The sequence below is a fragment of the Rana temporaria genome, chromosome 1, assembly GCF_905171775.1.
Source record: "Rana temporaria chromosome 1, aRanTem1.1, whole genome shotgun sequence".
Lineage (NCBI taxonomy): Eukaryota > Metazoa > Chordata > Amphibia > Anura > Ranidae > Rana > Rana temporaria.
In genome coordinates, this window is record NC_053489.1 from 305,445,154 (window position 1) to 305,469,302 (window position 24,149).

At 45.6% G+C, this 24,149-nt stretch overlaps 1 protein-coding gene across 1 annotated transcript; it reads left to right on the plus strand.

Annotated features, from left to right (window-relative positions):
• The first annotated feature begins 7,750 nt into the window (after nt 1–7,750).
• Nucleotides 7,751–9,933, plus strand: LOC120924934 (small nuclear ribonucleoprotein F-like). Its single transcript, XM_040335885.1, has 2 exons — nt 7,751–7,796; nt 9,761–9,933. The coding sequence occupies exons 1-2, from the start codon at nt 7,751–7,753 to the stop codon at nt 9,931–9,933; spliced, it is 219 nt and encodes a 72-aa protein (XP_040191819.1).
• Nucleotides 9,934–24,149: the final 14,216 nt, after the last annotated feature.

Consider the following 24,149-nt stretch of genomic DNA (forward strand, 5'->3'; position numbering starts at 1 on the left):
CCCTCATCTGTAGCTATTTCAGGCAGTCATACACAACCAGTGTTCAGTTGGCTGAAATCCAGCGGGAATTCCACCTGTCCATAAACTGTTTGATTTATGGCATGCCCACTTAGTGAAACTCAATGTTTTTTTGGTGCTGCATTTTGGAGCCTTTAGTGACAAATTCAGCTAAATGAATTTAAATTAATTTAACCTAATCTGTCCTTTTCATGACAGTCCAGCCCAGGTTCAGGTTCGGGATTAGTATCTGGATACATAGGATTGGCCATTTTTTTTAAACCCTTCTCTGAAACCTTTTTGGGAATTTACTTGGAAGCAGCTTGTTACTAAGCTACTCATCAGGACATATCAGGATACTAGAATATCACAAGGTCATGACTAGGGGCCAAAAGCATGCAGAACAAATCATAGGAGCAACAGTTAAACAGTCTAAACTGTCTAGACCAAATAGTCTTTATCGCTATATGTACACGCCCCCTGCTTCAACCTCCACATCCATCTCTACCTCCACTTCTATTTTAGCTAAATCTAAAATAAAAGCCACCTTTTCAACAGCAATAGCCCGGAACACTTGTAATTCCAAATTAGCAGGCTCCCTGCTAGAAACAGAATAATCAGGATAATAATCAGGGCGAGGAGAACATTTTTGGCAATTTAGCTGATAAAAGGGGTGAACAGTAGCCAGCCCAAGAGGGGTCATTCAGGGCATGGAAGGGGACCCAGAGGGTAACTCTGGGTCAACGGTTGTCTTATTTTTTTATGCAAAAAAGTGTATTTCTTCAAAAAAAAGTGTGCTTGTAAGACCGCTGCGCAAATACGGTGTGACAGAAAGTCTTGCAATGACTGCCATTTAATTCTCTTGGGCAGGGTGTCAAACTGGCGGCCCTCCAGCTGTTGTGAAACTACAAGTCCTACCATGCCTCTGCCTGTGGGAGTAATGCTTGTAACTGTTGTGCAATGCCTCATGGGACTTGTAGTTCCAGAGCAGCTGGAGGGCTGCCAGTTTGAAACCTGTGCTCTAGGGTGTTAGAAAAAAACGTACAGTATAATGTTCGGGGTTCTAAGTGATTTTCTAGAAAAAAACATGTTTTTAAAGGATCACTAAGACCCCATTCACACCTTCGCGTTTTGTCGCATGTAGCGCGACGCGAACAAACGCCAGAGGGACAAAAAGCAATGTTAGTCAATGGGGACGGTTCACATCTGCACGCTGATGCGCCTAACGCGCATCGCCTTTGGCAAAAAGAAGTTCCGGACCCTTTTTTGTCGCGCAATTTTCGCGATTTGCGCGTATTTGCGCGTTTTTTGTTTTTCATAGAAATCAATGTAAAACGCCCGATACGCGCGTATTGCGCGACAACAAGCGTTTGTACACGCGTTTTTACACCTTTGCTGCTCATATTGAATACTGGAAATGAAAAAGAAAGTACATAATCTCAAACAGGAAGTCCCAAAATCACCATTTTGCATAGCAGTATTACACAGCAGCAAGCATGGCATCAGACCTCGGTGATACACTTTCCGTCCTGGAGACAGAGAAATTTATTAGGATGGTGAAGGAGCACACCTGCCTGTATGACATCAAGGATCCATCCTACAGTTTGAGAACAGTTCGGAGGAGGGCATGGGACCAAATTGCCTCTCAGATATATCCTAACTGGACCGAAATGGCAGATAAAGATAAAAAAGGTAAACTCCAGGAAAAAGTAAAATGAACATAAGTAGATATTATATTTTTTTTTTTTGGAAATTCAATGTTTCTATACCCATACTAGGGGGGTGAGGAAGGGAATGTGTACTCAATATAGTGTTCTAACCGTGGGGGAAGAGGGTAGACTGATGGAGGTGACAGACCTGTGTCACTATTTGCAAGAGACAATATGTGCCCGTATAATATTTGTGCTGACGGCCGTCTTGAAGTGGTTAAATAAAATATCTAGTGACACCACCTTTTGCAAGCACCTATGCTGCTGCACGAGTGTCAGATTTGGCCGTTTGCTAGCCTTCCAATGTACTGACGCACTATTCCCCCCATTGACACAAACAATGGGGCACTGCACTGTATTATTCAATGATAACAATGATGGTATACTATTCCACCTAGGAGGATTAGTATACCATCATTGTTATCAGTGTATAATACAGTACAGTGCCCCCATTGGGGCGATACTTCCCTTCCTAGTAACCAACAACCCTAATGTTACCACTGAGGCAGGACCCGTGAGTTGTTGTTCCCATCCTGACACCATGACCCAGATTTGATACCATAGGGATAATGCACCAAAAGTTAAAAAAATCTCAAAATAAAACAAACATGAGACTTCTTAATACATCAATAACATATTTTTATTTTATTACAACAGCATATGATGTATTCTTCAAAAAAGTACGGCAAGCATTGACAGTTTCACAAAAAAATAATAATATTAATAATTAAATGGAATCCAGCTGCCATGGTACCTGTCCTTCAGGAGACATAAAATATGCGGCATACTGATCCCATACATGGGAGCCCTGCCTGTTCCCACGGACACCAGTCCACTGAGCTCTTTCCAGAGTCTCAGTAACCGGCTCTTCGAAATCAAAGCCATCGCGCTGCCTCACAAAATTGTGCAAGGCGCACGCAGCTTTGACAGCCGTGACGGCATTCTGCATGTTTAACACTATGGGAGTGTGCAGGAGCCGCCACTTATTGGCAAGCATTCCAAAAGTGCATTCAACTACTCGCCGTGCCCGGGTTAGGCGGTAGTTGAATACCCTTCTCTCCTCTGTCAAACTATGCCCCGAATAAGGCCGTAGGAGATTTGTCCCCAAAGAAAAGGCCTCATCACCCACAAATACACTCGGTAGGGGAGGGCCATTTGTGCCTGGGAGAGGACTGCATTGTGGTAGGTCAAGATCATCTGATCGCAGCATTTGACCAAAGTTAGAGTTTCCAAAGATGGTTGAGTCCGCGCTGCTCCCATATGACCCAATGTCTATGTATGTAAAACAGTAGTTTGCATCTGCTACAGCCATCAATACAAATGAGAAGTATTTCTTGTAGTTGAAGAATTCGCTTCCACTTCTCATGGGCTTCACAATCCTAATGTGCTTCCCATCTATTGCTCCGACACAATTGGGAAAGTTGCAGCGTTGCCAGAATACCTCCGCAATCTGTGCCCATTCCTGTGCAGTAGGTTTCTTGAACACTACTTCCTGGAGAACCTCCCATATAGCAGAGCAGGTGTCACGTATGATATAACTCGCTGTAGACTTGTCTATACGGAAGGCATAATGTAGACTTCCTAGAGACTGTCCAGTCGATAAATATCTACAAAGAAAATAATATATATTATTTTATTTTGTTTTTGACAGTGAAACAGATAAAAGACAAATGGAAGAGCTTTCGTGACGCCTATGCAAGATACATGAGACTGGTAAGGAGTAACAGGAGTGGATCGGCGGCATGTCCCATCAAAGAATACATTCATGCTAAGGAATTAGAATTCTTGAGACCTTCATTGAGTTTGGCGAGGTAAACTATTATCTGTACTAAGGACAGTAAACGCAATTGGTATACGAAAGTTATAATAATTCATTTATATTTTCAGGACTGAAAACAGCTGGGAGGAAGCTGCTCCGACCGCCCCTGTCGGGATGGATAACAGCAGCCGAAATTCATGTGATCAGACACTGGAGGGTCTGGAGCCGGAAAGCCAGTTGGCCAGTTCATCTCAATCTACGCCGGCAACACCTCTGGGAGAGCTGGAGACAACGCCAAGGCCGGTGCCGCGTGTAGCTGCGAGGGGGACCAGAAGAAAAGCTCCGGAATCAGACCCCAATGTGACAATGATGCTACAGATTATGTCCGAAATGAAGGACAGAATGGGTACTAATACTAATACCCCTTCATACGGAAACAAGTCGGCCCAATGTCTGGCGGAGTTAATGGACAGGGTTCCTAAAACCCTACAAGCCGATATGCTGGCAGGTACCATACGGTACATCAACACATTCATTCCGCCGGAAGAACCCTACCTATCCCCAGAACCACCACCACCGTATGGCCCCTATGCTAACAAACACCCGCAACATCTGTCAGCACCACCACTTCGTCACTTCACAGCACCACCTTTTCACAGCCACCTACCTCAACACGCACCACCTTACCCGACTCAGACGCCAACACTTTCTACCCACCCTCAACTACCAACACCACCTTCTGCATACACTTCCTCAACACTCCCTGATCTGACGCACCTGCAGACGCACACTTCGACACTTTCACCTTACAGACGCCCACAGACGACACCTTCTGCCTACCATCCTCCGACTTCACAAACATTTCATCTACCGACACAACCTCCTACTTACCCTTCTCGCACGACATACCCTTCCGATTACACACACCTGCCTACACTCCCACCTTACAATCCTCAACCTACACCAATACCACCACCACCACCACCACAACCACCAGCAACACCACCATCACGTTGGCCGCATGCTACAACATCAACATCTGATTGGTCAAGTTTTGGCAAAGCCATACACGCTGGCATGTCGGTGGATGACCCAGGGGAATCCCCAAGTTTCCAAAAACTTTAATGTTGTGTTATCAGACTCTAGTTCAACTGCAGTCAAAGTGTTTGTTTTCTATGAGCAACGTTTGCTTAAAGTTTGTTTTTTGACCAAAAAATAAAAAAAATAAAAAATAGGATGAATATAGTTTATAATATACTTTATTAAAAAAAAAAAAAAAATTGGACCTTATAAAACGTGTGTTTTTTAATATTAGATGCATATACAAATATAATATTATTGGGTAATGTATGCAATAGTGTTTGGAGTGTTTGCTTTCCGCCTATCACGGAGGCCCTCTCGTCCGAGGATGAGAGGGCCTCCGTGATGGACGAACACTGAACACAGTGCCTCATAGGATGCTGAATGTTCCGCCTGTCACGGAACAGAAGATGTAGGTGGCACGGCTTTTTGAAGAAACATACGGGCAAGATTCGCAAAGGTAAGGGCACGGTCTGAATGGGTCAGGTCAGGACATGTAATGGTGCAATTCTGTCATGTAATGGGGCACAGTCTGTCATGTAATGGGGCTCAATCTGGCATGTAATGGGGCACAGTCTGTCATGTAATGTGGCAGGTCTGGCATGTAATGGGTGGGGCACAGTCTGTCATATAATGGGGCACAGTATGTCATATAATGGGGCTCAATCTGGCATGTAATGGGGCACAGTATGTCATGTAATGTGGCAGGTCTGGCATGTAATGGGTGGGGCACAGTCTGTCATATAATGGGGCACAGTATGTCATATAATGGGGCTCAATCTGGCATGTAATGGGGCACAATCTGTCATATAATGGGGCTTAATCTGGCATGTAATGGGGCACAGTCTGGAATGTAATGGTGGCACCGCGAGGCGAGTCATGAATAGTAGGAAGGGGGTAGGTAGTTATACGGTGAGTATACAATTTTGGTTTTTATTTATTTTATGGGCACTAGAGCATGATTTTGGAAAATTGTAAAAAAACATAGATCCGGAAAAATTGGACAATGATTTTTTAACTTTTTACCTCAGTGTGATGATAAGTCGCTCCACAGGGGGTATGGAATTGCGGAAAAAGGTGTCCATCCTCTGTAATCTACCGCTGAGCAGTTCTAGCAACTCATCAAAGCTGTTAATAAAAATAAATGAGGTTTTTAGTGGACATGGAAAGGTACAATGTCAAAAACAATGAATACAGATAATTTTTCCAAACCTTTTCATAGACATCCTGGTGTAGTCCAGGAATTTCTCCTCGTGCTCTCGGAGATCTTTATAAAGGACCCAAAATTTACCTGTTTCTTCCCGACCGGCAATAACAGGGTGGATCCAATATCTCCGTGCCCTCTTCCTTCTCCTCTGTCCCTGGTATAGCATATACGAGGTGGCAGTGACTGCTGCCATCATACATGCCATCTCATCGTCGTTCATCTTGGAATGGGAAGCACAATGATGACCCGGAAGAGGTATATTCACACAGGAAGAGGAAAATAAAAATCCTAGGATAGCAACAAGTGATGTCAGGGATGATCATTTTTCCTATTGGATTATAAGAAAAAAGACGAGGTACAAAAACGTCGGAAAACGCTGTATGCAAACGCGCATATTCGCGCGACAAATCGCCGAAAAAAACGCCTGAAAACGCCGCTATTGCCTACGCCTAGGTGTGAATGCAGCCTAAAGGAAAAAAATGTTTAAGCTAAATAGCTTCCTTTACCTTATTGCAGTACTGGTTTCATGTCCTCATTGTTCGTTTTTGCTTTGAAGTAGCTGTAATTCTGCTGTGATCTCTACACTTCCTGCTTGTCTGGCTCCTTATGAAAAATCTCATGGGAGCATCTCACTGTGGTCTAAGCTGTGTGTCTAAAACTCCTCAGAACCAATCAGATTCATTTTAAAAACAAAACACTGCCCTGGATTTGTTTGTTTTTGTTCTGTGTGTCTCTTTACTTCACATAAACATAAATCCAGTTTAAAACCGAAAGTGCAACTAGAGGCACATTATATGATAGAATTTGATCTATTTGTAATCATTTTTAAAAGGAATCAGTTAACTTTTATGTCTCTATACCCTGTAAACAGTCATTTCAGCAAAAAAAATGTTTTCCTTTAGTGACCCTTTAACTTGTAAACACCAAATCCCAGAAAGAGGCTCGGCCCTTATGTGGTTAAGAGATGGTTTTCAATCCCCAGAAATCTTGAAAGTAGTACGTGGCTGGGAGGGGGCAGTTCCAGATACTGATACTGTAATCCTCAGTGACACTGTGGACTTTGTGTCTCATGCCTCCACAATTTTGCGGTGCATAGGCTTCTTTATTCTTCAAAGCCTGCAAAAGGACCCGAGATTTTGTGCCATCAAGGAGGAGGATCATTATTTGTTGGCAATCCTTACAGGGGTAAAGTCTCGGAACCCATCCTGCCCTCGCAGAGGGAGCACGGGATGAAATATCTTGACACCTTAAAGAGGAACGTATATAACACCTTTTCAGTCTCCTGAAAAAGAGGCTTCTGTTCAAAGGAGGTCAAAGGAGGAGCGATGGAAAAGGTGGAAACCTAAGTGATGCATTTAAAAAAATGTTGTAGTCCTCGGCACTCAGGGCTGTTAGCTTTAACATCCTATCGGCAGCGTCTGCATCATATGATAGAAGACTGTCTAGGGGCAAAAACAGACATGAAGAGCTTTCCAGTTGACGATCCACTGGGTTACTAGGTCATGAAATCAGACTACTGGTCAAAACTTGCCCAGTATGCAATTGAGCTGCTGGGCTGCCCTGTATCCAGTGTGGTTTCTGAACAGGCATTCAGTGCTGCCGGAAGTTTTGTGACAGATAAAAGAGAGTGTCTGTCCACAGACTTCATTGACCAGCTAACATTTGTCAAAATGAATCAGTCCTGGATTAGCAGCAGCTATCAAGCTCCTGTAGCCGATGTCACTGATTAAATGTTTTTGGGATCTGGAATCTCAGCAAGACTGTCTAGGTTGCCTAGCTATGTGGGTGTTGATTTTACCTTGAAGTAATTTATTTTGATATAGATTTCAAAGGCACAATTAACACCCACTGACTAATTTTTCTGCACCTATTTGAGGTGCATATACTTATTTTTTTTTTACAGAAAGGCCAGTTTTTGCTTCCAGTGGTGTGTCCTCGGAGCATTCTGCAGGGATTTTTTTCTTCCTTTCACTGGTTTGTAGCGGCTTCAGCGGCAGAATGAGTTTGTCACTAAAACCAAAACCATTCCTTAATAGCCTTACTGGTTGTGCTGCGTTTCATATAAAATATGTGTCAGGGAACCAACAGCAGGAAAAGGGCTTTAGGACCCAGCATCTCTGGCAAGAGAAGGGCTTTAGGACCTAGCATCTCTGGCAGGAGAAGGACTTTAGGACCCATCATCTCTGGCAGGAGAAGGACTTTAGGACCCAGTATCTCTACCAGCAGGTCACATGGGCCTATATAAGGAAGTCTGCTAGTGTCTGCATTTGCTGGTTGATCTTCAGCTCCTCCAGTGTTTTATCTTCGTGATGTTCCTGTTTCTGTGTCTCCTGTTACCGATCCGGCTTGTCCTTGGTCTCCTGTTTGCTTCCTGAGCTCGACTCCAGCTATCCACCCGACCACGTCTGCTCTGATACCAACCCGGCTCATGACCTAGGCTTTCTTCTGACCACGCTCCAGTCGCAGTATTATCTGAATCCTTCAACACACAGTGTTACCTGTCTGCTTATTCTACGCTAACACGCCAGCTGTACTCTAGAAGCTCCTGCATACAGTCCAGCAGGCGACCCAGGCTTCTTGGGGCCTGACCTCCCCTGTTCTCACCCTCAGGGGGGTCTGGAACTTAGCCGCAAGGGAAGCCCTCTCTCTCCATTGGCCTCCAGTACCAGGTACGTGATAATATGATTTTTCTATAAGACTGTCATACAATAGCAATCAAGTCACTGCAGGCTTGTTTGAGATTGCTTCTAGTACACTGGTTGTCCTGAAACAATGTGAACTGTTGACAGTTGGTTGTTAAGGTAAACGAGTTTGTAACCATTATCAACAAAAGCCCAAATAAAAGGAGCAGTAGAGACTGATAGTGTAGCCTCTTATCGTGCCTTAAACACCAAGGACAGTCTGTAAGAATAGAAGGCTCTACAATGCATTAACACCAAAAAACTCTCATCTGTAACCAGCCATTGAAGAAAAGATGATTTCGCCTGATTCTCCGATAACTACCGAGTCCTCGTTGTCACCAGAGATCATAAACACAGTAACCGGAGTTAAGTAACTTTTAAGTTTATTTCTACTGTTACAGACCATAGTTTCACCTTATTTGCTAGGCTGTTAATTTGCTATAGATATTTGTCAGTCTTGTACAGTATTCCTAATAGTGTAATCATTTTGTATATATAGGGGCAGATCCACTTACCTCTGCGCCGGGCGCAGCGTATCTAAGATACACTACGCCGCCGTACCGTTGTGCTTTTTTTTTTAATCCTGAAAGAATTTGTGCCGTAAGTTACGGCGGCGTAGTGTATCTTTGGCGGCGTAATGGCGTGCCATTCAAATCTCTGTGATGGGGGCGTGTCTTATGTTAATACGTCGTGACCCAACGTAAACAACGTTTTTTTTTAACTGCGCATGCGCTGTCCGTGGGGGTATCCCAGTGCGCATGCTCGAAATTAACCCGGAACAAGCCAATGCTCACGACGGTGACGTCATTCTACGCAAATCCGTATTTGCAAACGACTTACACAAACAACGTAAAAAATTCAAAATTGTACGCGGGAACGACGGCCATACTTAACATTGAGTACGCCTCATAACAGCAGCTTTAACTATACGCCGGAAAAAGCTGAACGCAAACTACGTAAAAAAAATGCGCCGGCCGGTCGTACGTTCGTGGATCACCGCAAATAGCTAATTTGCATACTCAACGCGGAATTCGACGGAAACGCCACCTAGCCGCCGCCGAAAAATTGCAGCTTAGATCCGACGGCGTACTAAGACGTACGCCTGTCGGATCTAGCCGAGATGCCGTCGTATCTTGTTTTGAGGATATAAAACAAAGATACGCCGCACAAAATTTGTAATTACGTTGCGAATCAATAGATACGCCGGCGTAATTTCTTTGTGGATCTGCCCCATAGTATTTTTGTATAGTAAAAGCACATTTGCACACTGCACAGGTCTCAGCTTCCTTGCTTATACCGCAAAGGAACCTTGCTAGATAGACTCAAGCAAACACTGGTAAGCCAGTAATGGTAAAACTGAAGTGGGGTATGGAATACAAGGGAGACCTGGTCTCTGTGAATGGCTATATGAACATGCAGCTCGCCAATACAGAGGAGTATATTCATGGGGCATTGTCTGGACATCTTGGAGAAGTTCTAATAAGGTGTAATAATGTATAGTATATATACGAGGAGTAGAAGAATAAGAAGATAGAGACACAAAAGAATAAAGCAATGTCCGAATTCATTTTGTAAATTTATTTTGAAACTTTTCTTTTGAGATTATTGTTAAAAATTGTTTTTGTATGTTTTGTTAAGAAAAAAAAAAAAATTCCAAGCGTATCTCTATAGGGGTTACGGTGTGAAGGCCCCACCAGCACTCAAAGCCCAATTTTCCGCACATGTTCCTTCTATCCAAAGTCTGCAAAAGAGACACCAGACTTTATCTAAGAGTGGCTTCTTCACATAAGGCTTGCTCACTGTGGTGCAAAAATGTGTTATTTCCATCCAAAGTCTGCCAAAGAGACACCAGAATTTATCTGAAACATCTCTAATCGTGTTTCAAGTGCACTAAATTGTGGCCCCATCATACAGACAGGCTCCCTAATCCATTGTTTACAAAATATGTCAGTTTTGCTGCAGCAGGTTCTATACATGGTACGGATGCATCACTTTACAGGCAGACTAAGGGGACCTCCCAGGCACTATATAAATCACAGCTCTTTTAAAAATGATCTTTTTCCAAAAAAAAATTGCATTGATACTTGTACTCAGAGTCTCAGGTAATCGTGCTAGAGAAAGGTCAGAGGGGAAACAGGGAAATTGACCTGAGGTGTTCCGGGGTCACGTGGTCGGTATGCCTAAAAGGGGGCATACCCAAGTGGAAGTAGAAGTAAAAGAAGAAATGGTAAGAAAAAAGGGGATGGGTGGGTGGGACACAAGAAACCGTCGGCGCAGAAGGAGGAAGGAGGGCGGGTTTAAATACCTCCCGACTCCTACTACAAATACAGGCTGACCGCAGGTCCCCAGGGCAGTACCCAGGCCCCAATATATATTTTTTATGGCCAATAACTTGCATATAAGCCTTCAAAGTGGGCACTTTTGATTTTTCAAGTTCAGGTCATCAGGTAAGAAAAAGTAGGGTAAGTATTTGATAGGAGATTTTTTTTTTCTGTTATAAAATTCTGCAAATTAATAATTTTTGTTCATAAATATAAATATTCTGCTATATTTCATTGGTGAAAAAATCAAAATCAGTGCTCATTATTTAGTCTGTAGGAAATTATAGAGTCCACAAACTATGGTATATATAGTATATATATATATATATGTATATATAATCTATCTGTAAATCAATCAGTCCTGATGTACTGACAGCCTATCTTATTTCTTATTACCCTTTTTTTGGAAAGTAGACAGTCCAAGTTTTTTGAAGTTGTAATTTTTTTGTCCCAATATTTTGGGAAAAACATATTTTTTTTACTGTCACCAGTGCAGTGCAGCATCATCATATAACTAGTGTGGCAGTGATCATAAAGGAAACCATACCATAGTAATGTACTACTCTGAGGAAGTGATCAGGATTTTTTAAAACACATTATGACTGCTTATACCAGTGAATTTCACTGGTATAATTAACTGTTTACTGAATTAATGGATTCATTCAGTGTGTTTTGTTGTGATTAGCTGTGATTGGTCACGGCCTTGTGCGATGTGCGTTCCTGGAGGATGTCATATGATGTCCACCCAGAACGACAAAGGTCCCGTCCGGCCCTCATTTGACAATAGGCTGGGCGGGAAGTGGCATGTTTTGTATCTATTTATTTAGCGTAATATCTTCTTTTATATTTTACCAAACAATTGAGTATTATATTTTGTTTCGCACATAACAATTGATTAAACTGTGCAAATATTATGTGACATAAAAATATGCAACATTCACCAATTTATTCTCAAGGGACTGCTTAAAAAATTATGATGTTTACATGTAGGAGAGAAGTATCAGAATAGTTTTGGGAGGCAAGTGGTTAAGTGGTTAAATATGGGACTTTATGAGATTCTTACACTCCAGTTTCACATGTCTCAATGTTTAATTGTTTCATCCATATTCAGAAAATATTGTAAAAGACTTGCAAATGCATGAACAAGCCTGATGTTGGTTGTAATCACTTCCAGGTTGGCATGTTACTCCTCTATCCCATCCATGCGTTTTTCAGCTTTTAGAACTGTGGAAGTCTGACTGACATTTGTTCCATAGCACAACTCTTTACCCAAATAAATTATATATATATATATATATATATATATATATATATATATATATATATATATATATATATATTAGACAGATGGAGCTTTCTTTCTTTTGATGATATTTCATAATCACTGGGTATTTATTCTTTATTATCTATTATCGGCGCCGTCCGATTGGACAGGCGCTCGCCTACAGGGAGGGGCTGTGAAAAGGCGATTAAGCTAATCGCCTTTCCAGCCCCTCGGCGGAAGGAGGAAGTGGGACAGGAAGTCCCCTTCTCCTGAAGCCCCCACTCCCCCCCCCCCAAAAAAATGACATGCCAAATGTGGCATGTAAGGGGGCGAGGAGTGGGTAAAGAGGAAGTTCAATTTTTAGGTGGAACTCCTCTTTAAGCCCAAAAAACTATCCTCAAATCAATCCTATATTTATTGGTTGTCAATTACGCTTTAACATCCCTAAAACAGCCCCAAAGCCATTGTTGGTCAAGAGCACTTTAACTCTCATTTAAACACATCTACAACATTGAAGGTCATTGGTCCTTTAAACACTTACATAATATCACATTTTAGCAGGCAATACGTGGTACATGTTATGCAGGTAGTTATTATAGCTGTATCTTTGCATCTTTACTGAAATTAGTAATATACAGAACATTTTGAAACAACACTGTATCAGAACTTAACATTGTAACTTTGCAAAGTCAATATTTATATTTATACTTTTATTTAAAGCGCTTTAATTTTTATTTTTACTACATTTGAATAATTTTGACAGTGTTATTGCATGTGTTCTTTGTTTAAATTTAAACTAGAATGTTAGGAAAAATATAATGTTTTCAAGTATTTCAGTTAAATTTACTGTTAAAATGACTCTGGGTGATGAGCCAGGGATGAGATGACAGGTGCGGATAGGTGGGAATAGGATTCCAGCATGCAATCATTTTTTGGACCATTTCATTTTTTTTTCATTTCATAATAGTGCGAAATCTTTCCTTTTCCATTTGCATCAAAATGCTTTTAAAATGACCTGCCCTTTTTCTTCTATTATTTCATTTTACTGACAGTTTTTAAAGATTTTGAGTAGTTACATAAAGTAACATAAAATCATAGATTATTTTGCCTAATAGTTGTACTTCAGGAATTATTCAAAAATACTAAAGTGAGACTACAGTATGTCACAACACTGGAAAGTAAAAAAAAAATGTATTAGATATGATTTGATTTAGAACCATACCTCTAAGTCATAAAGGACAGTGCAAAAATACTTAAAGCGGTGGTTCCCCTAAAAATAAAAATTTGACATCGCATTTAGCAAATAAATTACAATTAGAATCGGCTTGTTTTATTTAAAAAATACCTCCGTACGTATCGTTTCCTATATTCGGTCCCACCGCCACTTCCGGGTACGATGCAGGCGGTGGGCGTGCGCCGTATAGAGCCGCACCGACGTTCGGCTTTTTTCGGCATCTCGTGACGCGATGGATGCGTCGGTCGGATGCCTGTCAATCAATTAGGAACGCCCACCGCCTGCATCGTACCCGGAAGTGGCGGTGGGACCGAATATAGGAAACGATACGTACGGAGGTATTTTTTAAATAAAACAAGCCGATTCTAATTGTAATTTATTTGCTAAATGCGATGTCAAAATTTTATTTTTAGGGGAACCACCGCTTTAATATGTGCTATCCAAATACAGTATGAGCTTGCTTACGAGATGGTTTTCAGTGGGACATGATATGTGAATTTCTGTGTAGATTCATGTCTCACACCACATACATAGGGACAATGGTATATTTGTAACTAAAAATTATTGCTTTTAAACTTATGTCACTATACCATTAATTATTGATATTGAAATAAGCTAATTTGCTGCCATTGTTTCATGAAAAAACATTTCTTAAACTCGAGATTGCTTTCAGTTTGATTTGAGGTCTTATCTTGTTGATTTTGGAAACAAGCTATCACCTTTGGTACTAGTCTCTCCAAGGACAGTGTTTTAATAGCCAGTGCTATTGAAAAGCGCCTATCAAGTGCCTCCCAAGCCACCCCAGTGTGAAAGCACTTAAGCTCGGGCGGTGCACTTGCAGGATGGGAAAAAAAGTCCTGCAAGCAGCATCTTTGGAATGGTGCAGGAGTGGACTGGTGTATACAGCACTCCTCCACCTCCCCTGCCCATTGAAATGAATAGGCAGCACTGCCGAAGTGCCTGCAAAGTGCTTTGGCAGCACCGCAACATGGGTGCTATTAACCCTTTCTTCAGCCGCTAGCAAGGGTTAAAAGCGCCCCGCTACTGGCCAAATAGCGCTGCTATAACAGCAGTAAAGCTCTGCTAAAACTAGCCCCAGTGTGAAAGGGGTCTTAGACACATGTCTAAATCTACCCTTACAATTTTTTTTTTTACTTTGAATACTTTTTTTTGCAGGGGGGGGGGCACTTTGGATAAACATCAGGGTTCTAAATAGACCTCTGTCTCTTTTTTAAACCTGAGCTGCACTGTATATGAATGAATAATGAGTCTGTATAGTCTCTAATGCCGCGTACACACGACCGTTTTTCGGTTTGTAAAAAATTACTTTTTTTTAAATGTCATTAAAAACTATTGTGTGTGGGCTCCAGAGCATTTTTCATGATGTTAAAAATGTCCATTAAAAATTTCGAACATGCTCTAATTTTTCACGTAGTTTTTAACATTTTCATTTTTTACGTCGTAAAAAATGGTCGTGTGTGGGCTTTAATGACGTGAAAAAAATGTGCAGGCTCAGAAGCAAGTTATGAGACGGGAGCGCTCGTTCTGGTAAAACTAGCGTTCGTAATGGAGTAAGCACATTTATCACGCTGTAACAGACTGAAAAGCGCAAATCGTCTTTTACTAACACAAAATCAGCAAAAGCAGCCCAAAGGGTGGCGCCATCCGCATGGAACTTAGCCTTTATAGTGCCGTTGTACGTGTTGTACGTCACAGCGCTTTGCTAGAGCATTTTCTTTCACAATCGTGTGAAGGCAAGGCCGTTTTAATGATCGAGTTGAAAAAAAAACATTTTTTTCTAGCCCCTTAAAACGTAATTTTTTACAACCCGAAAAACGGCCGTGTGAATCATTAATGATTCACTTTGCACTACAAGTGCACTGCAAGCACAGTCACTGTAGATTCAAGGGAGACGTGCAAGGAAAATTTTTGATTGTACATAATTGGATTAAAAAATTAGCTTCCCCTTATTTCAGATCTACAGTGACTGTACTTCCAAGTGCACCTGCAGTCCAGAAGTGATCTGTAATGATCACTGGGCTGCAATCTTTCAGGAAAGGAAGGGGGATGGTAAACACATTTTTTCAGATTCTCTCACATGGGGACACAGAACTCCATAACTCTATTGCTGCCTTGCCTATGTAGCAAGGTGTCACTTTGGAGCGAAACTTATAAATTACAGTTTTGCAGTTTGTGACTAAAAGGAACTTATCTCCCTCCAATGTTCATTCATTATATTGCTGCAACCTGTTCGGTTTAGTTACTATGGAGCAGTGCATTATGGACCTTGTGATACAGAGACAGAGGGACAGAGGGGCAGATCCACGTACATCGGCGCATATATAGGCCGGCGTATCACATCTCATTTCCGCTACTCCGGCTCAACTTAGAGAGGCAAGTACCGTATCCTCAGAGTATTTGCGCCCGACGTTGCGCCGGTGCAACGTAAATTCCTAAAGTAATTGAAAGTAGGAAGGAAGTGGGCGTGTTCCATTGAAATGAGCCGTGACCCCATGCAAATGAAGGGCCGAACGGACGGCGCATGCACCGTGACAATGACTATGTTCAGCGCCTCTCTGCGCATTCTCAGAACTAGGCCCGGCGTAATCAGTGAGATACGAACTAGGCCCAGCGTAATTAGTGAGATACGCCCAGGGCATAAATACGCCCAGACATGCGCCCGTCCAGTGCAAAAGTACATCTGCTTGTTTCCCCCCCTGAAGCAAGGTACTTTTGTTATTTTCTTTGCAGCTGATTGTTTTTGAGCCATGTGTGCTCCAGCCATGTCTGCTCCAGCAGCTCAGAATTTTTCCCCACAGGAGAAGGCGGTCAGGAGGAAGGCCAGGAGGAAGGAGATCCTGGCGCTGATTGCCACAGATGTTAATGCTTTGGGGAGTGAGGTCAGGACCCCAAATGACATTTTAAAAAAAATCAATGACCTGCGTCACCTGGTGAAAGATAAGCTGGCAAGGACGATCACTCATGCCAGGGGCACTGGAGGGGGACCAGCAACTACCCTGTCGTTGACTCCTCAGGAGCAGGTGGTTGCCCAGTGCCTCCACAGGCATCAAGTGAAGGGAGTGGAGGGCTTTGACTGCATTGAGGCCTTGAGGACAGGTAAGTGTGTTTTATCTCCTATCTGGTGTGTAGCATGTGTGGGGGTGGAAGGGAACATGTGACAAGTGTGTGGATCCTCCAACATGTGAATGTTTTGTGTCATCCACAGATGTGCAGGAGAGTGCTGGGCCATCTGGCCAGTCCACAACATCCCCTGGACATCAGTCTGAGGCAGACCCCCTGGCAAGCCAGGAGTCCTCTGTGGAAGGGAGTGGCCACACCTCTCCTCAGGAGGTGGTTGAGGAGGAGGTGACCAGTGGGAATGAGGTCAGGCTCCATTTGGAGGAGTCTTCCCCTGTGGCTGGGACCAGTCAACCCACCATCACGGGTAGCCCCTCCCGCTCCTCCCCCAACAGGGCTTCCCCCCCAAGGGTCTCCCCTTCTCCACTGCCCCAAGCCACTTCTGGACACAGGAAGGTGTCTAGGAAGACAAGGGGGGTGTCTGGCGTTCTGCCCAAACACCTGAAGAGGGACCAGGCCCGCCAGACCTGCCATCTGGGTGAGGTTGCCATGAACATTGACCACATGGCACACAGCATGGCCACACTGAAGGAAGCTGTGCAGGATGTGGGCTCCAATTCCACAGCTGTGGTCACCTGCCTGGTTGAACTGCAGGCCACCACAGCAGGCCTGGGTGATGAGGTCCATGCCCTGACAGAGGCTGTCAGGGACAACACAGCAGCCATCCAGGCGGGGGTGAGGCTGCAGGAGGACACAAATGCGGTCCTCACCCGCATCGCCCTGGCGTTGGAGGGCAGGCTGCCAGCCGTGAAGAGACCAGGGGATGCTCCTCCTCCTGATCCCCCCCCATGAGTCTCCCATGAGAATCCGGGGCCGGCGCCGTTGATTTTTTTTTGTATTTTTTGTATGTACTCAAGTTATACGTTTTTTATGTTTATTTTTTGTATATACTCAGGTTATGAGTTTTTTGATTTTTTTTTGCCCAAGCACACGGTCAGTAGTGCAAGCTACAGTGTGACTGGTGTTTGAATGTGGGGGTGACATTCCTGCCGGAAAAGGGGTGTCACCCTTGGTCGTCGGGGAGAAGTGATCCCCAGGACCAGGGAGAAGTGATCCCCAGGTCCGTGTGAATGTGGTATGAATGGAAAGCAACATAATTGGAGCCTTGACGGGGCGTTTCTGCTCCCAAGTCCTGAATGGTGGACTTGGGCTAATCCAATGTGATGAGGATGTGGGGTGTGAGCTAGGGACCACAGTGATGTGCACGCGTGCATTCTCCTTGTGCCATGAAGAATGTGTGGGTTTAACGTGCAAAGATGCCTACTGTGAGGCATCTCCTGACTGCTCTTCCCTCAGCAGACGGGGTAGCCTCGGTTAGGGGGGGGGGTGTGGTTCGGGGGTCAGGTCATCACGTATGTCAATCTCCAGGCCCTTTCTCACGGCGAAATTGTGCAGCATGCAACATGCACCGATGATCTGGCACACAAAGTTTGGGGAATACAACAGGGCCCCCCCGGAAGTGTCCAGGCATCGGAAACAGGACTTCAGGAGGCCAAATGTGCGTTCCACTACTGCACGGGTACGTGTGTGTGCATCATTGTACAGTAGGTGTTTGTGATATTGTGCTTTTAGCACGACAGCGTCGCGCTGATACTCGGCGACAGGGTGCCGAGATCTCGCCGACATCTCACACTCACTGGAATAGTGACAGCACATCCCAGCAAGCGCGTCATAGAAGCGACGGGAGATCCGACTTGGATTCCCGCCAATTCTACACGTGTGCGGCGTTTGTTATGAATCCTGAGGGGGAAGTCCCCGCCGGATTTTAAATAAAAATCCGGCATGGGTCCCCCCCTCAGGAGCATACCGGGCCCTTAGGTCTGTTATGGGTTGTAAGGAGAGCCCCCCTACGCCGAAAAAAACGGCGTAGGGGGTCCCCCTACAATCCATACCAGACCCGTATCCAAAGCACACTACCCGGCCAGCCAGGAAGGGAGTGGGGACGAGCGAGCGCCCCCCCCCTCCTGAGCCGTACCAGGCTGCATGCCCTCAACATGGGGGGGTTGGGTGCTCTGGGGCAGGGGGGCGCACTGCGGCCCCCCCCACCTCAGAGCACCCTGTCCCCATGTTGATGAGGACAGGGCCCCTTCCCGACAACCCTGGCCGTTGGTTGTCGGGGTATGCGGGCGGGAGGCTTATCGGAATCTGGGAGCCCCCTTTAATAAGGGGGCCCCCAGATACCGGCCCCCCACCCTAAGTGAATGAGTATGGGGTACATCGTACCCCTACCCATTCACCTGCAAGAAAAGTGGTAAAAACACAAATAAACCACACAGTGTATTAAAATATTTTATTTTTCTGCTCCGGAGGCCGCCCCCTGTCTTCTTTATTAGCTCTTTTACCAGGGGGGGCTTCTTCTTTGACGTCTTCGGGTGGGTGGGGGCCGCCGTCTGGTTCTCTTCCACCGCCGGGGGGGGGGGTGGCTTTTAAAAAAGCCCCCACCCCCCCGGCGGGTTTCCTCCGGCGTCTTCGGCGGGGCTCTTCTTCTTCCGCTATCCCGACGGGTCTTCTCAACTCTCCGGGGTTCTCCTTCTGTCTTCGCCGCTCTCCGTTGTTGACTCGGCGCACCCCGGTTCTTCGTCTCGCTGTCCGGTGTCTTCTTCCGTGCTGTACGTCTTCTCCTTCCGTGCTGTGATGAGTTCTTCTTCCGTGCTGTGACGTCATGTTCTTCACTTCTCTCCTTCTCCCGATGTTGACACGCCGGTCCTCCTCGCTGAAATGACGGATGCGCGCCTTGCATCGGACCTATATAGGCCTCACAGTCCCATCATGCTCTGTACCTACCCATGTGATACCTACCACGTGGTAGGTATCACATGGGTAGGTACAGAGCATGATGGGACTGTGAGGCCTATATAGGTCCGATGCAAGGCGCGCATCCGTCATTTCAGCGAGGAGGACCGGCGAGTCAACATCGGGAGAAGGAGAGAAGTGAAGAACATGACGTCACAGCACGGAAGAAGAACTCATCACAGCACGGAAGGAGAAGACGTACAGCACGGAAGAAGGGACCGGACAGCGATACGAAGAACCGGGGTGCGACGAGTCAACAGCGGAGAGCGGCGAGACCCCCCGGATAGCGGAGAAGACCCGTCGGGATAGCGGAAGAAGAAGAGCCCCGCCGAAGACGCCGGAGGAAACCCGCCGGGGGGGTGGGGGCTTTTTTAAAAGCCACCCCCCCCCGGCGGTGGAAGAGAACCAGACGGCGGCCCCCACCCACCCGAAGACGTCAAAGAAGAAGCCCCCCCTGGTAAAAGAGCTAATAAAGAAGACAGGGGGCGGCCTCCGGAGCAGAAAAATAAAATATTTTAATACACTGTGTGGTTTATTTGTGTTTTTACCACTTTTCTTGCAGGTGAATGGGTAGGGGTACGATGTACCCCATACTCATTCACTTAGGGTGGGGGGCCGGTATCTGGGGGCCCCCTTATTAAAGGGGGCTCCCAGATTCCGATAAGCCTCCCGCCCGCATACCCCGACAACCAACGGCCAGGGTTGTCGGGAAGGGGCCCTGTCCTCATCAACATGGGGACAGGGTGCTCTGAGGTGGGGGGGGGCCGCAGTGCGCCCCCCTGCCCCAGAGCACCCAACCCCCCCATGTTGAGGGCATGCAGCCTGGTACGGCTCAGGAGGGGGGGGGGCGCTCGCTCGTCCCCACTCCCTTCCTGGCTGGCCGGGTAGTGTGCTTTGGATACGGGTCTGGTATGGATTGTAGGGGGACCCCCTACGCCGTTTTTTCCGGCGTAGGGGGGCTCTCCTTACAACCCATAACAGACCTAAGGGCCCGGTATGCTCCTGAGGGGGGACCCATGCCGGATTTTTATTTAAAATCCGGCGGGGACTTCCCCTTCAGGATTCATAACAAACGCCGCACACGTGTAGAATTGGCGGGAATCCAAGTCGGATCTCCCGTCGCTTCTATGACGGCTCTGTCTCCATCGCGGCAAGCCAGCTCGGCGCTGGCTCCCGCGATGGGGCTCGTAGGTGCTCAATCTCGCTGAGAAAGAGAGCGAGATTGACACAAAATCGGGTTCACCTACTGTATCTTCTCTCTCCTGGGGTTTCAGGATTCCGGAATGGAGTCATGATATGGGGTCCAAGTGCATATGTAGAGTCACCTGGAAGGGAAAAGACAGGAGGATTTTAGTCATGCATGTGCCCCTCGTGATGTCTGCATCATGGGGTAGGACAGTCATGCCTGACACCCATGTCACTCACCAACCAGCCAGCTGTCCCCATACACGTTCTGTTCAAATTCTGTTGGGATGGGGCTTTGACGGAATATGTAGCTGTCGTGGCAGGACCCTGGGTGTTTGGCACGGACGTGTCATATGAGGCATTGGGCATCGGCTATCACCTGTACGTTGATGAAATGCCAGTGCTTCCGATTGCGGTATATGTGCTCTGTGTCACGCGGGGGCCGTAGTGCCACATGTGTGCAATCAATGGCCCCCACAGTGCGTGGGAATCTGGCAATTCTGTAGAAATCAAGCATTGCCTTCACCCGTAGATGCTCCTGGGTGGGTCTGATGATTTGGTGGGCCATGCGTCTGAGGATTGCGGGGACAACCTGGTGCACACATGGAGGATTGTGCCATCCCAGCCACTTGTACGCTGGAACGAGCCACTGGCAAGGAAATGGAGTGTTGCCAGTACCTTGACCAGTGGCTCCACTGCTTGTGAGCGTTGTGTCTGGCTGGTGATGTCATCTTTCAGGGTTGTGGCTAATTCCAGGATGGCAGCAGGGCTGAATCTGAAGATGCGATACACCTCCGATTCACACATGCCAAAGACGTTTAGGCGCGGTCGGTATATCCGTGCCCGTGCCCTCCTCCTTCTATGCGCATGTAAAGCCAGTAGTATAGCTATGACCATGGATGCCCCTGGCATGTTGGCATACAGATTGTTGTCCTGCAAGTGTGGATGCTCTGCTCGTCCCTAACAGTACTGCTGAAGCTGCTCTCCAGCTGACCTTCACACGTCTGGTGCAAAGTTACCCCTGCTTTTATGAGGGGTAACTTTAGGCTGGACGTATAACTTATGCACGGCGCGCGTAGCCCGCGTCGGGCGCACGTACGTTCGTGAATCCCTCATTTGCATATTTGAATAGCAAAACAATGGTGCGTCCAGCGTATATATGAGCCCACATACGCATGTGTGTTTGATCTTTGGGGATGCGCACCCTAATGCAATAGGCTACACACACCTATGCTTGTGATTCACGAGTACCAATCTTATTTAACCACTTGCCGACCCCCTCACAACGATATACATTGGCAGAATGGCATGGGCAGGCAGAGTAACGTGTATATATACATTCACACCCCCCCCGGTGCCCAAGGCAGTCGGCATCGTTACAGGAGCGATCCGACCCGAGGGGGAGGCCACTGATTCATGGCTCCCCCCACAAGATCGCTCCGAACGAATGAAATGCTTCCTCTGCCTGTGAAGTGTACACACGGGTAGAGAAAGTGAGGTCATCTCTCCTCGAGTTTCCTTTTCATTCAGGAGCCGAGGACAGAAGACGTCTCAGAGTGAGTTGCACCAACAGAACACTAACACCAGTACACATAGGCACACAAATCACCCACCCTCCCCCCAGTTAACCCCTGCACCCCTTGTCACAGTGTCACCAATTGCAGTTTTCATGTTTTTACTGATCACTGCATTTGGTGTCATTTGTGACTGTTAAAAGTGTAAGGGCAATTAGTGGTAGGCCCCGTTAAGTCTAAGGTATCCCCCTAACCCCCCTAATAAAGGTTTAACCCATTGATCACCCCCCCCAGTTAACCCTTTCACCCCCTGTCGCTAGTGTCACTAATCAATATTTTTCTGATCGCCGTTTTGGTGTCACGGGTGATGCTAGTTAGCCAGATAGTTATTTTGGTTCACTGTCAGGTACCCCCATATACTACCTAATAATAAAAGGTTTTAACCCCCTGATTGCCCCCTAGTTAACCCTTTCACCCCTGTCAACACTGATCAACATATATTGTGTTACGGGTGACGCTGGTTTGTTAGTTTGTTTTTAGTGTCAGATAGGGTCTGCGTCACCCCAGGCAGCATTAGATTAGTACCAGTAGCGCTAACACCCACGCACACACCATACACCTCCCTTAGTATTATAGCATCTGAACGGATCAATATCTGATCTCATCCGATCTATACTAGCATCCCCAGCAGTTTAGGGTTCCCAAAAATGCAGTGTTAGCAGGATCAGCCCAGATACCTGCTAGCACCTGCGTTTTGCCCCTTCGCCTAGCCCAGCCCAGCCCACCCAAGTGCAGTATCGATCGATCACTGTAACTTACAAAACACTAAACACATAACTGCAGCATTCACAGAGTCAGGCCTGATCCCTGCAATTGCTAACATTTTTTTTTTGTAATGTTTGAACCAGTAAATTTAGAGACCAAAATGGAAAATCGAAGGTACACTAGTGAAGAGGCCTACACATTTCTGAGCATGACAGATAGTGAAGAGGAAGTCACTCATCTGTCAGATTCAGGCTCAGAATACGATCCTGTAGACAGCAGTTGCTCCCTGACAGATAGCTCTGACGACAGAGTTGTGGTCCCTGCCAAGGTCAGGCATATGCGACCCCATTCTTCTTCTGCAGCTGTTGTGGTGCAAGAATCACAGGGCTCTCGTATGGAGCAGAGAGCCAGTACTAGTGCCGCTCATCCTCCTGGTGAACTGGCATGCACCATCGGCCTAGTACACCCTGGTCATAGTCAAACCAGCACTGCAGTATCACGTGGTGACGTGGCGAGTCCCATAAGTGCAGTTCAAGCTGGTGATGTGGCTAGCACATCTAGTGTCCCGCTGCCACCAAGAAGACAAAGACAGGCCCGTCGTGCCCATAGTACCCTTCCTGTAGAATTTGCCAATTCTAATTGGGGGCCCACCACTTCTGTAGCACTCGTACTTTCCCCATTCACTGGCCAACCCGGAATTCAGGTGGAAACAGTTGATTTTACGTCACTTGATTTTTATTCGCTGTTTTTCACGGAAGATCTCTATAGATCTATTGTGGACCAAAGCAATTTGTACGCTGGTCAATTCATCGCCGCTAATCCCCAGTTGTCCTCCCTTGCCAGAGATTGGAAATTATGGTTTACGAATTTAAGACCTTTCTGGGCCTATCCCAACTCTTGGGCATAAATAAAATTAGTACATTGCGGTCATATTGGTGCATTGACCCAATTTACCATGCATTATTAAGCATTTAGGCATTATTAAAATCACTGCTCCCGAAAAAACTGCAGTTTTTAAAACTTTTTTTGCATTGATACATGTCCCCTGGGGCAGGACCCAGGTCCCCAAACACTTTTTATGACAATAACTTGCATATAAGCATTTAAAATTAGCACTTTAGATTTTTCATGTTCGAGTCCCATAGACTTTAATGGTGTTCGGATGTTCGAACAAATTTATTGCCTGTTTGCATGTTCTGATGCAAACTGAACTGGGGGGTGTTCGGCTCATCCCTAGTGGTAACCTGTAAAGGCTTTTAAAAATGTATGTAGTTTGTCGCCGCTGCCAGTTTGTGTGCAAATTTAAAGCATGTCGTGTTTGGTATCCATGTGCTCAGCCTAAGATCATCTTTTTTATATCATCAAACATTTGGGCAATATAGTGTGTTTTAGTGCATTAAAATAAAAAAAAGTGTGCTTTTTCCCAAAAAAATGTGTTTGAAAAATCTCTGCGCAAATACTGTGTGATTTTTTTTTAATCTGTAGGGCCTTTGCTTTAAAAA

Coding starts and splice junctions, on each gene's coding strand:
- LOC120924934 (XM_040335885.1), top strand. CDS start 7,751: ATGAGTTTGTCACTAAAACCAAAACCATTCCTTAATAGCCTTACTG. Junction 7,797..9,760: donor ATTCCTTAATAGCCTTACTG/GTTGTGCTGCGT, acceptor GATAGACTCAAG/CAAACACTGGTAAGCCAGTA.